This window comes from Ranitomeya imitator, chromosome 4 (assembly GCF_032444005.1).
Source record: "Ranitomeya imitator isolate aRanImi1 chromosome 4, aRanImi1.pri, whole genome shotgun sequence".
NCBI classification, from domain to species: Eukaryota; Metazoa; Chordata; class Amphibia; order Anura; family Dendrobatidae; genus Ranitomeya; species Ranitomeya imitator.
Window position 1 is genome coordinate 212,727,542 of NC_091285.1, and position 13,711 is coordinate 212,741,252.

The 13,711-nt window shown below is 47.4% G+C and overlaps 1 protein-coding gene across 3 annotated transcripts in view; it reads left to right on the plus strand.

The window, feature by feature from the left end:
- The window catches only part of EEA1 (early endosome antigen 1), a 216,317-nt gene that overhangs the window by 161,859 nt on the left and 40,747 nt on the right, over positions 1 to 13,711 (plus strand). For all 3 annotated transcript variants that reach the window (XM_069764363.1, XM_069764362.1, XM_069764364.1), the window contains one exon: positions 13,523 to 13,624. In XM_069764363.1, the coding sequence (XP_069620464.1) occupies positions 13,523 to 13,624 (102 nt within the window). The remainder of the gene's footprint in view (positions 1 to 13,522; positions 13,625 to 13,711) is intronic.

Consider the following 13,711-nt stretch of genomic DNA (forward strand, 5'->3'; position numbering starts at 1 on the left):
TAGCTACACCCATCTGATGTTTGGGAAGTGTGTCCAGAAGTGGGCTTCATGGAATAATTGCAGCAAAAAAAACTACCTTCGATATTGAAACGAGGCCAATCAACTCAACTATGTACGAAAACAGGAATCAGGGTACAGAAAAATGGAAGCAAATTCTCTGGACTGATGAGTCACTTCACCAAATGGAGTTGGGTGTTTGGTGATAATTAATTGTTCTCACTGTTGAGAAATACAGACAGAAAAATATTTATTGTGCAATAGCATCAGGGAGTGGTGAGATTGGCTCCAAATTTATTTAACAGCTAGCAACTAGCTTCAGCACATACACTACCGTTCAAAAGTTTAGGGTCACTTAGAAATGTCCTTATTTTTGAAAGAAAAGCACAGTTTTTTCCAATGAAGCTAACATTAAATGATTCAGAAATACACTCTATACATTGTTAATGTGATAAATGACTATTCTAGCTGCAAATGTCTGGTTTGTAATGCAGTATCTTCATAGGTGCCCATTTCCAATAATCATCACTCCAGTGTTCTTATGGTACTTTGTGTTTGCTAACTGTGCAAGAAGGCTAATGGATGGTTAGAATACCTTTGAAAACCCTTGTGCAAGTATGTTAGCACAGCTGAAAACAGTTTGGCTGATTAGAGAACCTATAAACCTGGCCTTCCTTTGAGCTAGTTGAGAATCAGGAGCATTACATTTGTTGGCTCCATTAAACTCTCAAAATGGCCAGAAAAAATGAACTTTCATGTGAAACTCGACAGTCTATTCTTGTTCTTAGAAATGAAGGCATTTCCATGGGAGAAATTGCCAAGAAACTGAAGATTTCCTACAACGGTGTGTACTACTCCCTTCAGAGGAGTGCACAAAAAGGCTCTAACCAGAGTAGAAAGAGAAGTGGGAGGCCCCACTGCACAACTGAGCAACAAGACAATTACATTAGAGTGTGTAATTTGAGAAATCGACGCCTCATAGGTCCTCAACTGGCAGCTTCATTAAATTGTACACGCAAAACGCCAGTGTCAACGTCAACAGTGAAGAGGCGACTCCGCACTGCTGGCCTTCAGGGCAGAGTTGCAAAAAAAAAAAAGCCATATCTGAGACTGTCTAATAAAAGTAAAATATTAATATGGGCAAAAGAACACAGACATTGGACAGAGGAAGATTGAAAAAAAGTATTGACAGACGAATCCAAGTTTGTGGTGCTTGGATCACACAGAAGAACATTTGTCAGACGCAGAACAACTGAAAAGATGCTGGAAGAGTGTCTGACGCCATCTGTCATGCATGATGTGAGGTAATATGATGGTCTGGGGTTGCTTTGGAGCTGGTAAAGTGGGAGATTTGTACAAGGTAAAAGGGATTTTTCAATAAGGAAGGCAATCACTCCATTTTGCAACGCCTTGCTATACACTGAGGACAGCGCTTAATTGGAGCCAATTTCATCCTACAACAGGACAATGACCTAAAGCACACCTCCAAATTATGCAAGAACTATTTAGGGAAGAAGCAGGCAGCTGGTATTCTATCTATATAACCCCATTGAGCTGTTGTGGGAGCAGCTTGACCGTATGGTACGCAAAATGTGCCCATCCAGCCAAACCAACTTATGGGAGGGGCTTCTGGAAGCATGGGGTGAAATTTCTCCAGATTACCTCAGCAAATTAACTGCTAGAATGCCAAAGGTCTGCTATGCTGTAATTACTGCAAAGGGAGAATTCTTCGACGAAAGCAAAGTTTGAAGGAGAAAATTATTATTTCAAATAAAAATCTTTTTTCTCTATCGCCTCATTGGGGGACACAGGAACCATGGGTGTATGCTGCTGACACTATGCAAATAAAAAAGTTTAGCTCCTCCTCTGCAGTATACACCCTACCGACAGGAAGTAGGATATTCAGTTTAGCATAGTGTCAGTAGGAGGTGGACACGGGTCTTTCATTAGACCATAGACTCCGTCTCCCACCCACTCGCCCACCAGAGCCTGTCTGTTCGAGGAGACGCGGACGTCCCACTATGCTGGATTATCGGATGTCTGATCTTGGATGGGGAGGTACTCTCTCTCTCTCTCCCCCCAGGTACAGAGATAAGAAGAAAGAAGATCAGGGGGAAAACAAATAAAAATTGCTTTATTTTAACAGTGGGCCCCTTAATTCAGGTTACCTTTGCAGCAGTTTTAGGGCTCTCCTCAACACTTCCCCCGTGCTCCGGTGGTCATCTGATGTAATCTAGGTCCCGGCCTCTTCCAGGCCTAGCTGCAGAGTGGGGCATCTGGGGTCTTTTCCCCTTTAATTTTGGGGTATTTGGGGCTGCAGGCATTGTTTTGCAGCGTTTTTCAATCCTCCGCGCCGCTCCCCCTTCCTACGGCGGTCACCAGTTCTAATTTAGGTCCCGGCTTCACTCGGGCCTAGCTGCAGGGCTGGCTCCGCCCCTCTTCTTCCTGCTTTTCGGGCGGGCTTTTTTCCCACCTATCTCTTAGTCAGCTTCCTGCCAGGACTTAGTTACGCCCCCGGTACTTGGCCCCACCCCCTGGTCCCACGGTTTAGCTCCACCCCTTTTTCCTATCTCAGAGCAGGCTTTTCAGCATGTGTCCCTTTCAGCATGTGTCCCTGCAGTGTGCGCTTTTTCACTCCTGGACCTGGACACCATTTTTCCTCTTGGTGGATCCAGATTGTACCTTTTTGCTGTGGAGCCTCCTCTTCCTGGCACAGCAGCCCTACAGTCTGGAGCTGAATACAGGATGACTGCACGTACTGTGAGTAGCTACTCTGCAGCCCGACACTCTACTCGGCTCTCCTGTCCCCTAATGTTCTGGCATCAGTTAATGGGTCTGCTCATCATGAACCCACCGTCCAGGAGTTCCTACCCCGGGTGAGACCGAGGCCCCTATCCCTGGGTGGGCTTTCCTTCTGTCTCAGTCTGTGGCGGACCTCACCAGGATGTCACGACCATGGTGTCCATGCTTGACAGATTGTCCCTCCCATCCCCCCGCAGTTGCCAGTGGGTCACAGGATTCTCCGTCCGGCCTTTTCAACACAGGCCACAAGAGATCCAGACAGGAGCGAAATTCTAAGTCCTTTTTCCCGCTCCATCTCGCCCTCCGGTCTGGCACGGTGAGATCCCTCTTCCAGATCCTCCTTTCCCGAGTCAGATGGGCGTCCTCTGTCATGTTTTCAGAGGAAGATTCAGACTTGGTTTCACTACAGGCCTCTAGCATGAGTGATGGGGTACAAAGCCTTATTGTTGCAGTCAACCAGACCTTAGGCATCATGGATAACTCTACGGAACCCGCAGAATAGGCGGTTTCATTTAGACGGTCAAAACTAACTTCCAAGGTCTTTGCCCCACACACTGAATTTGTTGTGGTACTTGCTAGGGGAAAGGTGAACCATACCAGTTGCTTTCAGACAGGGAAGCATCTCGGCATCCTATATCCCTTCTCCCCTGAGCTCATTGCTAACTGGACTGATTCCTTGGCAGCGGACTCGTCAGTCCCCAGACTGTCCACCAAACATGGTCCTTCCACTTTATAATGCAGCATCCCTCACGGATTCCAAGGATACAATTATAGAATCGCTGGAAAAATCAGCCTTTGAAGCGGCTGCTTCTGCTTTGTGCCTCGGCCATTGCCTCTACCTGGGTCTCAAGGACCACAGCTAGATGGACCAAACAGCCTTGTAAGGGCACCCCGGCTGGAGCTCTTCCGGGGGAGCTGGCCGACCTGACGGACCAGATTTCCTATGCAGGGAAATATTTGGTATCTGTCTCCCTAGATGCATGTCTTGTGCAGCTCAGGCGTCCAGGAATATGGTGACCATCTGGCGGAATATTTGGCTCAAGATATGGCAGGTGGACTTGTCTTCAAAGAAGTCCCTTACCAGCCTCCCTTTCCAGGGGGGCCGTCTTTGACTATTATTATTATTATTATACATTTTTATAGCTCCATTTATTCCATGGCGCTTTACATGTGAATACGAGGCAAATATAGACAAATACATTAAACATGAGCAGATAACAGGCACACGGGTTCATAAGGAGGGAGGACCCTGCCCGCGAGGGCTCACAGTCTGCAGGGGATGGGTGATGAAACATTAGGAGAGGGTAGGGCAGGTTGCGCGGCGGTTCAGTAACTTCAGGATCACTGCAGGCTGTAGGCTTGTCGGAAGAGGTGAGTCTTCAGGTTCTTTTTGAAGGTTTCTATGGTAGGCGAGAGTCTGATGTGTTGGGGTAGAGAGTTCCAGAGTATGGGGCAAGCACGGGAGAAGTCTTGGATGCGGTTGTGGGAAGAAGAGATGAGAGGGGAGTAGAGAAGGAGGTCTTGAGAGGATCGGAGGTTGCGTGTAGGTAGGTACCGGGAGACCATGTCACAGATGTATGGAGGAGAAAGGTTGTGGATGGCTTTGTATGTCATTGTGAGGGTTTTGAACTGGAGTCTCTGGGCGATAGGAAGCCAGTGAAGGGCTTGACATAGGGGAGAGGCTGGGGAATAGCGGGGAGACAGGTAGATTAGTCGGGCAGCAGAGTGTAGGATGGATTGGAGCGGTGCCAGAGTGCTAGAGGGGAGTCCAGAGAGTAGGAGGTTGCAGTAGTCGAGGCGGGAGATAAGGGCATGCACTAGCGTTTTTTGCGGTGTCGCGGTCAAGGAAAGCACGGATCCGGGAAATATTTTTGAGTTTGAGACGGCAGGAGGAGGCAAGGGCTTGGATATGTGGCTTGAAAGAGAGGGCAGAGTCGAGGATCACCCCGAGGCATCGGGCGTGTGGGACTGGGGAAAGTGAGCAGCCATTGACATTGATGGATAGGTCTGGTGGAGGGGTAGAGTGAGATGGGGGAAAGATGATGAATTCTGTTTTGTCCATGTTCAGTTGTAGAAAGCGAGCAGAAAAGAAGGCTGAAATAGCAGACAGACAGTGCGGGATTTTGGTAAGTAAGGAGGTGAGGTCAGGTCCAGATAAATAGATCTGCGTGTCATCAGCGTAGAGATGGTACTGCATACCGTGGGATTCTATGAGCTGTCCCAAGCCAAAAGTGTAGATGGAGAAGAGTAGGGGTCCTGGAACAGAGCCTTGAGGAACGCCGACTGACAAGGGGCGAAGTGAGGAGGTGGTGTGGGGGAGGGAGACACTGAATGTTCGGTCTGTCAGATATGACGAGATCCAGGAAAGGGCCAAGTCTGTGATGCCAAGAGATGAGAGAATTTGTAGCAAAAGGGAGTGGTCCACAGTGTCAAAGGCAGAAGACAGGTCCAGGAGAAGGAGGACAGAGTAGTGTCGCTTGCGCCTGGCAGTTAGTAGGTCATTGGTGACTTTAGTTAGGGCAGTTTCAGTTGAGTCATGGGAACGGAAGCCTGATTGTAACCGATCAAAGAGGGAGCAGGAGGAGAAGTGGGAGGACAGTTCAAGATGGACGTGTTGCTCCAGCAATTTGGAGGCATAAGGGAGAAGAGATATCGGGCGATAGCTAGACACAGAGGATGGGTCGAGGGAGGGCTTTTTGAGGATAGGTGTGATCTTGGCATGCTTGAAGGATGAGGGGAAGACACCTGTTGTGAGTGAGAGGTTGAAGAGGTGCGTTAGGGTTGGGATGAAGACCATGGAAAGGTTAGGGATGAGGTGGGATGGGAGCGGGTCAAGCGTGCAGGTGGTGAGGTGTGATCTTGACAGGAGGGTGGAGAGCTGATCTTCTGTCATGGTGGAGAAGCTGGTTTTGGAGGAGCAGGGTTGAGCAGCTAAGAGGGGCAGTAGGTGCTGTGGGCCAAAGCTTTCTCTGATCGTATTCTCTGACTACATGTTGGAACAAATTATTAAGGACGCCACGGGAGGCACGAGTACCCTCCAAGCCTCGCCGGCCTCCCCTGATATGGCAGTTCAGCTCCCTTTTTGTCCTTTCGCTGTTTCGCAGCGTCAGAAGATTCCTCTGGCTAGCACAAACCGCGGTCTCGCCTGGCTAGAGAAAAGGCTTCCTTCAAGCCTACCCTTTCCTGGCGTTCCCGCAACTCCCATGGTAGGTCCACCAGGCTCAGACCTGGCAGATCTTCCTTGGCATAACTCGTGCTAAGGGCCCAGCGTTCCTCCCAGTTTGGGCGGGCCTCTGTTTTTTTTTTTTGTTTTTTTTTGTTTTTTTTTCAGGGACGTTTGGCTTGCCTCTGTGGAGGTCAGGGAGGTGGTATCCTCTGGATACAAGATAAAGTTCGCTTCGCAGCCCCGGAATCGCTTCTTCGAATCCCGCCCTCTAAAAGATCCTAATCTGATCCCAGGTTTCTTTGCGTCCATTGCCTTTCTTCTTTGTTCGGAGGTTATCGTTTCCATCCCAGAGTAGGAACGTTTCACAGGTTTCTATTCAAACCTGCTTGTAGTGCCGAAGAAGAACGGCGCAGTTTGACCCTTCCTGGTTCCTAAGTTAGTGAACAAAAGGTTCCGCCTGTGACATTTCAGGATGGAGTCCCTCCATTCAGTATTGGCTTCCATGGAACCACAGGAATTCCTATGCTCCATAGATATCCAAGACGCCTATCTCCATGTTCTGATTTTCCCAGCACACCTGAGTTTCCTGCGTTTCGCGGCGCAGAAGAGTCATTTCGAGTTCATCGCCCTGCCGCTCGGTCTTGCGACCGCACCCAATGTCTTCATAAAGATCATGGCTACATTTATGGTCATTTTGAGGATCAGGGGCCTAGTGCTCATTCCGTACCTCGAAGACATCATCAAGGCTCCGCCCCTCTCTCAGGCCCAGGAGAGTCTGACCATCGTCCTCAACTCCCTGTCCCGTTTCTGGTGGCTGGTCAACAGAACAAAGTCTTGTCTTATTCCGAGTCAGTGCCTCGTCTTCTTAGGCATGCTGTTCGACACCCGTCAGTCGAGGGTTTTTTTTTTTTTCTCTTTTTTTCAAGGAGAAACGGGCAATTCTCCAGGACGGAGTTCGCTCTGCAGGACCCTCGGCTGCCTTCCTTCCGTTCAGCAATGAAGGCCCTGGGATGAATGGTGGCAGCATCGGAAGCGTTCCCTTTTGCGCTGTTCCACTTCAGCAGGCTATCCTTTCTCAGTGGGTCTGGTCTGTGCTGTCTCTGGATCGTCCGATTCGGCCTTCCGTCCGATTCTAATGGTCTCTCAGCTGGTGGCTATCATCCCCTCTCATTCCCCAGGTCCGGTCCTTCCTTCTCGCCCATGGCACGTGGGGAAGACGGTCACCAGCTTTCCCGGCTGGGGCGTGGTTTCCCGCCATCCGTCAGTGAAAGGGGCGTTGGTCGGAGCAAGATTCTCCTCTGCCGATCGACATCCTTGAGATAGGGGCCATTCTTCTGTCCCTGAGTCACTGGGAAAGGGTTCTCAGAGTTCTGCCAGTCAGAATCCAGATGTCCAATGCCACGGCTGTGGCATATGTCAATCACCAGGGAGGGAATCAGTCTCTTGGAAATGGCGGAGGTATCCAAGATCCTCTTCTGGGCAGATGCGACGGTTCCGGCACTATCCGGCATGGACAACTAGGCCGCAGTGTTTTTCTCTGCCACGAGGGCCTTTCGGCAGGAGAGTGGTCCCTGCATCAGGAGGTCTTCCTTCAAATTTGCCTTTGATGGGGATCCCCGGACGCGGATCTCTTGGTGTCCCGACTGCTTAGGAAGGTTCCACTGTTTGTTTCCAGGTCCGCGATCCTCTTGTAGTGGAGACCAATGCTTTGGCCATTCCTGGGTCGCAATTTGTTTTTCCCTATCTGTTTCCTCCCCTTCCCTTCTTCCCAGGCAGTTGAAGATCATTGCGGAGGGGGTGCCGGTCATTCTGATCGCACCAGATTGGCCCAGAAGGTTCTGGTTTGCTGAAATCGTCAATCTCCTTGCGGACTTCCACTGGAGGCCCCAGACAGGCCAGATCTTCTGTCCCAAGGACCGGTCTGCTCCCAGAGTTCTTGGTTGCTCAATTTAACATCTTGGCTGTTGAAACCTTCCATTTGGCCTTTTCTCAAGGCGGGACTTGATGCTGGCCTTGCCCTTAGTTCTCTAAAGGGTCAGGTAGCAACCCTTTCCATTCTCTTTCTGAAGTCCCTTTTCAGAAGTCCTTGTCTTCCCGTTCTCAGGTCAGATATTTAGATCTGGGAGACCTCGGTGTTTGATACCTCTTAATGGCTAACTGAAAAGATGGTAGCAAATTGCAAACCTTCGAGACTTCTCAGGCCTATGCATCAGGCATAGACTAATTCAATTCCAATTATTTGTCTATCTACTGGTTATCACGGTACAAGGATATATATCCGTCCCGTTCTCAGGTCAGAACTTTTCTTCAATGAGTGGTGCATGCAGCTCTCTTGTACCGGACTCTCGTGGATCCCTGGGACCTCAATCTTGTTCTGGAGGCTCAGTGGGGTTCCCCCATTGAACCTCCCCATGAGGCCTCAATGTCTGTTCTGTCCTGCAAGGTGGCGTTTCTGGTGGCCATCACCTCCATTAGGCACGTCTCGGAGTTGGTGGCTCTCTCCTGTCGCCCCATTTCTTGGTTCTTCACCAAGATAAGGTAGTTTTACGGCCTTCGACGCCTTTTCTTTCCAGGGTGGTGTCCTCCTTTTTACTTCAATAAGATCGTCCTTCCCACCTTTTGTTCTACTCCGACCTATTCTCTGGAGCGTTCGCTGAACAGGCCAGACCTGGTCAGGGCGGTGAGGATTTATTTGTCTAGGACCGCCTTCTTTAGGAAGACGCACCGTCTATTTGTCATTCCAGACGGTGCGCCAAGAGGCCTTCCGGCCTCCAAGGTTATGATTGTTCTCTGGATCAGACCTGCTATTCTGGAGGCTTACCGGGTCAAGAACAGAGTGACTCCTCCTGGGATTAAGACTCACTCTGCCCCAGGCAGTGGGCGCCTCCTGGGCGGTACACCATGGGGCATCCGCCCTACAACTTTGCAAGGCAACCTGGTGTTCCATTCACTCATTTGCCAAATGTTATAAGCTCCATACCTACGCTTCGGCAGTTGCCAGCCTAGGCAGAATGATCTTGCAGGCAGCAGTGGTGAGTTCTCCGACCTGAATGGAGTTTTTCTGCTGTTCCCTCCCCAGGGACTGCTTTGGGACGTCCCATGGGTTCCTGTGTCCCCCAATGAGGCGATAGAGAAAACAGGATTTTTGGTTGCTTACCGTAAAATCTGTTTCTCGGAGCCTTCATTAGGGAACACAGCACCCTCCCAAGTTGAACAGCTCTGTTTTATTGTGTTAGGCTACGTTCACATTAGCGTTGCGCCGCTGTTGCGTCGGCGGCGACGCGCCCCTATGTTTAACATAGGGGACGCGTGCGTTGTTTTGGTGGCGTTTTTCGCCACGTGCGTCGTTTCCGACGCTAGCGTCGGACGCAAGAAAACGCTACATGTAGCATTTTCTGTGCGTCCGATTTTCGTCAAAAACGACGCACGCGTCGCAAAACGCGCGCGTTTTTGCGCGCGTTTGCGCGCGTTTTTACGTGCGTCGCGCGTTGCGTCGCCGACGCAGGGCGGCGCAACGCTAGTGTGAACCTAGCCTTATATTGTCACAGTTTGACTTTCTATCTTTAACATATTGCTTCTCCTACTGCTTTCTCACTAACTGAATATCCTACTTCCTGTCGGTAGGGTGTATACTGCAGAGGAGGAGCTAACTTTTTTATTTGCATAGTGTCAACCTCCTAGTGGCAGCAGCATACACCCATAGTGTCTGTACGGAGGATCTTATGGGGCCATAACGTTTGTGCAGCACTATATGTGGCAAGTGTCTGTATGGGGCCATAACATTTGTGCAGCACTATATGGGGCTAGTGTCTGTATGGGGCCATAATGTTTGTGCAGCACTAAATGGGGCAAGTGTCTGTATGGGGCCATAACGTCTGTGCAGCATTGTATGGGGCAAATGTCTGTATGGAGTATCTTATGGGGCCATAACGTTTGTGCAGCACTATATGGGGCAAATATCTTTATGGAGCCATACATTTGTGCAGCATTATATTGGGCAAATGTTTCTATGGAGCATCTTATGGGGGCATTATTAACCTTTATGCATGATTATATGGGGCATATTTTAATATGGAGCATCTTATGGAGCCATCATAAACTTTATGGAGCATTATATGGGGCTCCTGATTCAATATGGATATTCAAAAACACTTAACCTACTGATGTCTCAATTTTACTTTTATTGGTATCTATTTTTACTTTTGACAATTACCGGTAGCTGCTGCATTTCCCACCCTAGGCTTATACTCGAGTCATTAAGTTTTCCCAGTTTTTTGTGGCAAAATTAGGGGGGTCGGCTTATACTCGGGTCGGCTTATACTCGAGCATATACGGTAGGTATATATATATTACACATAATTGGTCATGTAATAATAGTGCAGTACCCTAAAAAAGTATTCATACCCCATGAACTTTTCCATATTATTTCATGTTACATCCGCAAACTTTAATGTATTTTATGTGATATATCAACACAAAGTAGAAAGTATTAGTGAAGAGTAGAGAACTGATATCTGGTCTTAAAATTATTACAAAAAATAAATCTGAAGATTGTGACTTGCATTTGTATTCAGCCCCCTCTAGTCTGATACCTCTAAATAAAATACTGAGTGACTAATTTCCCCCAGAAATCACATAATTAGAAAGTTGAGTCCATCTCTGTGTAATTTATTCTCAGTATAACTACAGCTGTTCAGTGAAGCCTCAAAGGTTTGTTTGAGAACATTAGAGATAAAACATCATCATGAAAACCGAGGAACACACCAGCCAGGTCATGGATAAAGTTGTGTGGAGACTAAAGGTTGGTTTAAAAAATAGGAACCCAAGTTCTAAACGGTGAGCGCTGTTCAATCCATCATCCAAAAATGGAAGGAGTATGGCACAACTGCATACCTACCAAGACATGGCTGTCCACCTAAACTGACATCGCAAGCAAGGGGAGCGCTAACCAGAGAAGCAGCCAAGAGGCTCATGGTTACTCTGGCGGAATTTCAGAGATCCACAGCTCAAGTGGGTGAATCTGTCCACAAGACAACTATTGGTCATATGCGCCACAAAACTGGCCTTTTATGGAAGAATGTCAAGAAGAAAGCCATTTTTTAAAGCAAGCCATAAGAAGTCCCATTTGCTGTTTGAAACAATCCATGTAAGGAACATGTGTTAACATGTGGAAGGAAACGCTCTGGTCAAATGAGACTGAAGTAGAACTTTTTTGGCCTAATGTGAAACGCTATGTGCATCAGAAATAACACAGCACATCACCTGGAAAGCACCATCCCCACCATCAAAGTTGGTGGTGGTGGCAGCATCATGTAGAGGGGATGCTTTTTTTCAGCAGGGTCATGGAAGCTTTTAATAGTTTATGGGAAGATGGATGGAGATAAGTGTATGGCAATTCTGGTGGAAAACCTTGCCAGCGTCAGACTGGAGTTTAGCCCAACAGAGAAAATCATTCTTGGGTCCCACTATGTAGCTACATAGAAATAAATACAAGACCACCAATTGTGCGATAAAACACGCTATTATCTGGGTATAATATAAGGCAGTACACGTCTTAATGATATAGCAGGGGTTGGGGTAGCCCCCTCATAGAATATAATGTAGCACCCTTCATAGAATATAATGTAGCCCCCTCATAGAATATAATGTGGCCCCTTCATAGAGTATAGTGCATCCCCCTCATCAGGTATAATGCAGCCCCCACATAGGGTATAATGTAGCCTCCCCTCACAAGATCTAATGTAGCCCCCTCAGGGTATAATGCAGCCCCCCATAGACTATAATGTAGCTCCCTCATAGGGTACAATGTTGCTCCTTCATAGGGTATAATGTAGCCCCCTTATAGCGTATAATGCAGCCCTCTCATAGGGTATAATGCAGCCCCCTCATAGGGTATAATGCAGCCCCTTCATAGGGTATAATGTAGCCCTCTCAGAGTATAATGCAGCCCCCTCATTTATATAATTCAGCCCCCCTCATACGGTATAATTCAGCCCCCCTCATACAGTATCATGCAGTCCCCTCATACGGTATATAATGTAGCCCCCTCATAGGATATAATGTTAGCCCTCTCAGGGTATAATATAGCCCCCTCATATGGTATAATTCAGCCCTCCTCATACGGTATAATTCAGTCCCCCTCATACGGTATAATTCAGTCCCCCTCATATGGTATAATTCAGCCCCCCTCATACAGTATCATGCAGCCTCCTCATAGGATATAATGCAGCCCCCCATAGAAGATAATGTAGCCCCCTCTTATGGTATAATGCAGCCCCCCTCATAGTATACAGCCCCCCATAGAATATAATGTAGACCTTCATAGAATATAATGCAGCCCCCCATAGAATATAATGTAGCCCCTTCAGAGTATAATGCAGACCCCTCATAGGGTATAATGTAGCCCCCCATAGAATATAATTTAGCCCCCTCATAGGTTATAATGCAGCCCCCCCCCCTGTAGAATATACTGCTGCCCCCTCATAGGGTATAATGGAACCCCCCATGACATATAATGCAGCCCCCTTCATATAGTATACAGCCCCCATAGAATATAATGTAGACCCTCATAGAGTATAATGCAGCCGCCCTCCATAGAATATAATGTAGCCCCTCCACAGTATTATAGCCTTAAGTACTCACTCACTGATGTGTGTGTATGTATATACTCTGCTCTGCTTTGGTCTCAGCAGCTGCACTGTCATCTGCCTGGCACACAAAGCATGGTGCACGATGACGTGACAGGGAGGGAACCCTCTCCTCCATTATTGGTTTCAACTGTATCGTCTGTATTATCTATGATGACGATAAAGTTGAATGCAGCACATTCTGGGGGGGAGCAGCAGAAGGTTCACCTTCAAGCAGGACAAAGACCCTAAACATACTGTCAGAGCTACAATAGATGGTTTAGATCAAAGCATATTCATGTGTGTGAAGGGCCCAGTCACAGTTCAGACCGAAATCCCATTGAAAATCTGTGGCAAGATGGGAAAATTGCTGTTCACAGATGCTCTCCATCCAATCTTGCTGAGCTAGAGTTAGTTTGCATAGACGGGGCAAACATTTAAGCCTTAAGATGTGAAAAGCTGGTAGACCCAAAAGATGAGCATCTGTAATTGCAGCAAAAGGTGGTCCTACAAAGTATTGACTCTGGGGCTGAATATAAATGCATGTCACAATTTTCAGATTTATATTTTTAAAATATTTAAAAACAAACTGCTATCATTTCCTTTACACTTCACTAATACTTGCTACTTTGTGTTGGCATGGCACATAAAATTCAGATAGAAAACAAATTTAAGTTTGTGGGTGTAACTTGAAAAAAATGTGGAAATGTTCACAGGGTATGAATACTTTTTGAAGACACTGTATATTCATTTGCTGGTAGAAGTTGATGTGAAACCAGCTACTGACTCCAAGTATGTTCAGACAACACAACTATCCAACTATCACCTTTAGTTCGGCTACAGAAAACTTGCCAGTTTGATGTAAAATATACCGTAACTTCTGATTAATGTTATCATTGAAAAACCATATGACGTTTCATTATTTTATTAGGAAAAATCCCGTGATGAATTGAAAGTTAAGCTGAAGACCCAGACCGGCTCGGCAGCTAAAGAGGTCCAGGAGCTTAAGACTCATCTGACGGAAAAGGAGGAGGTAACACCTTTAGTCTCTCTTCAGTATGTTGCTGAAGGCAAACAAGTATGTTAACCCCTTTACGACCACAGATACCCCTTTTAACGG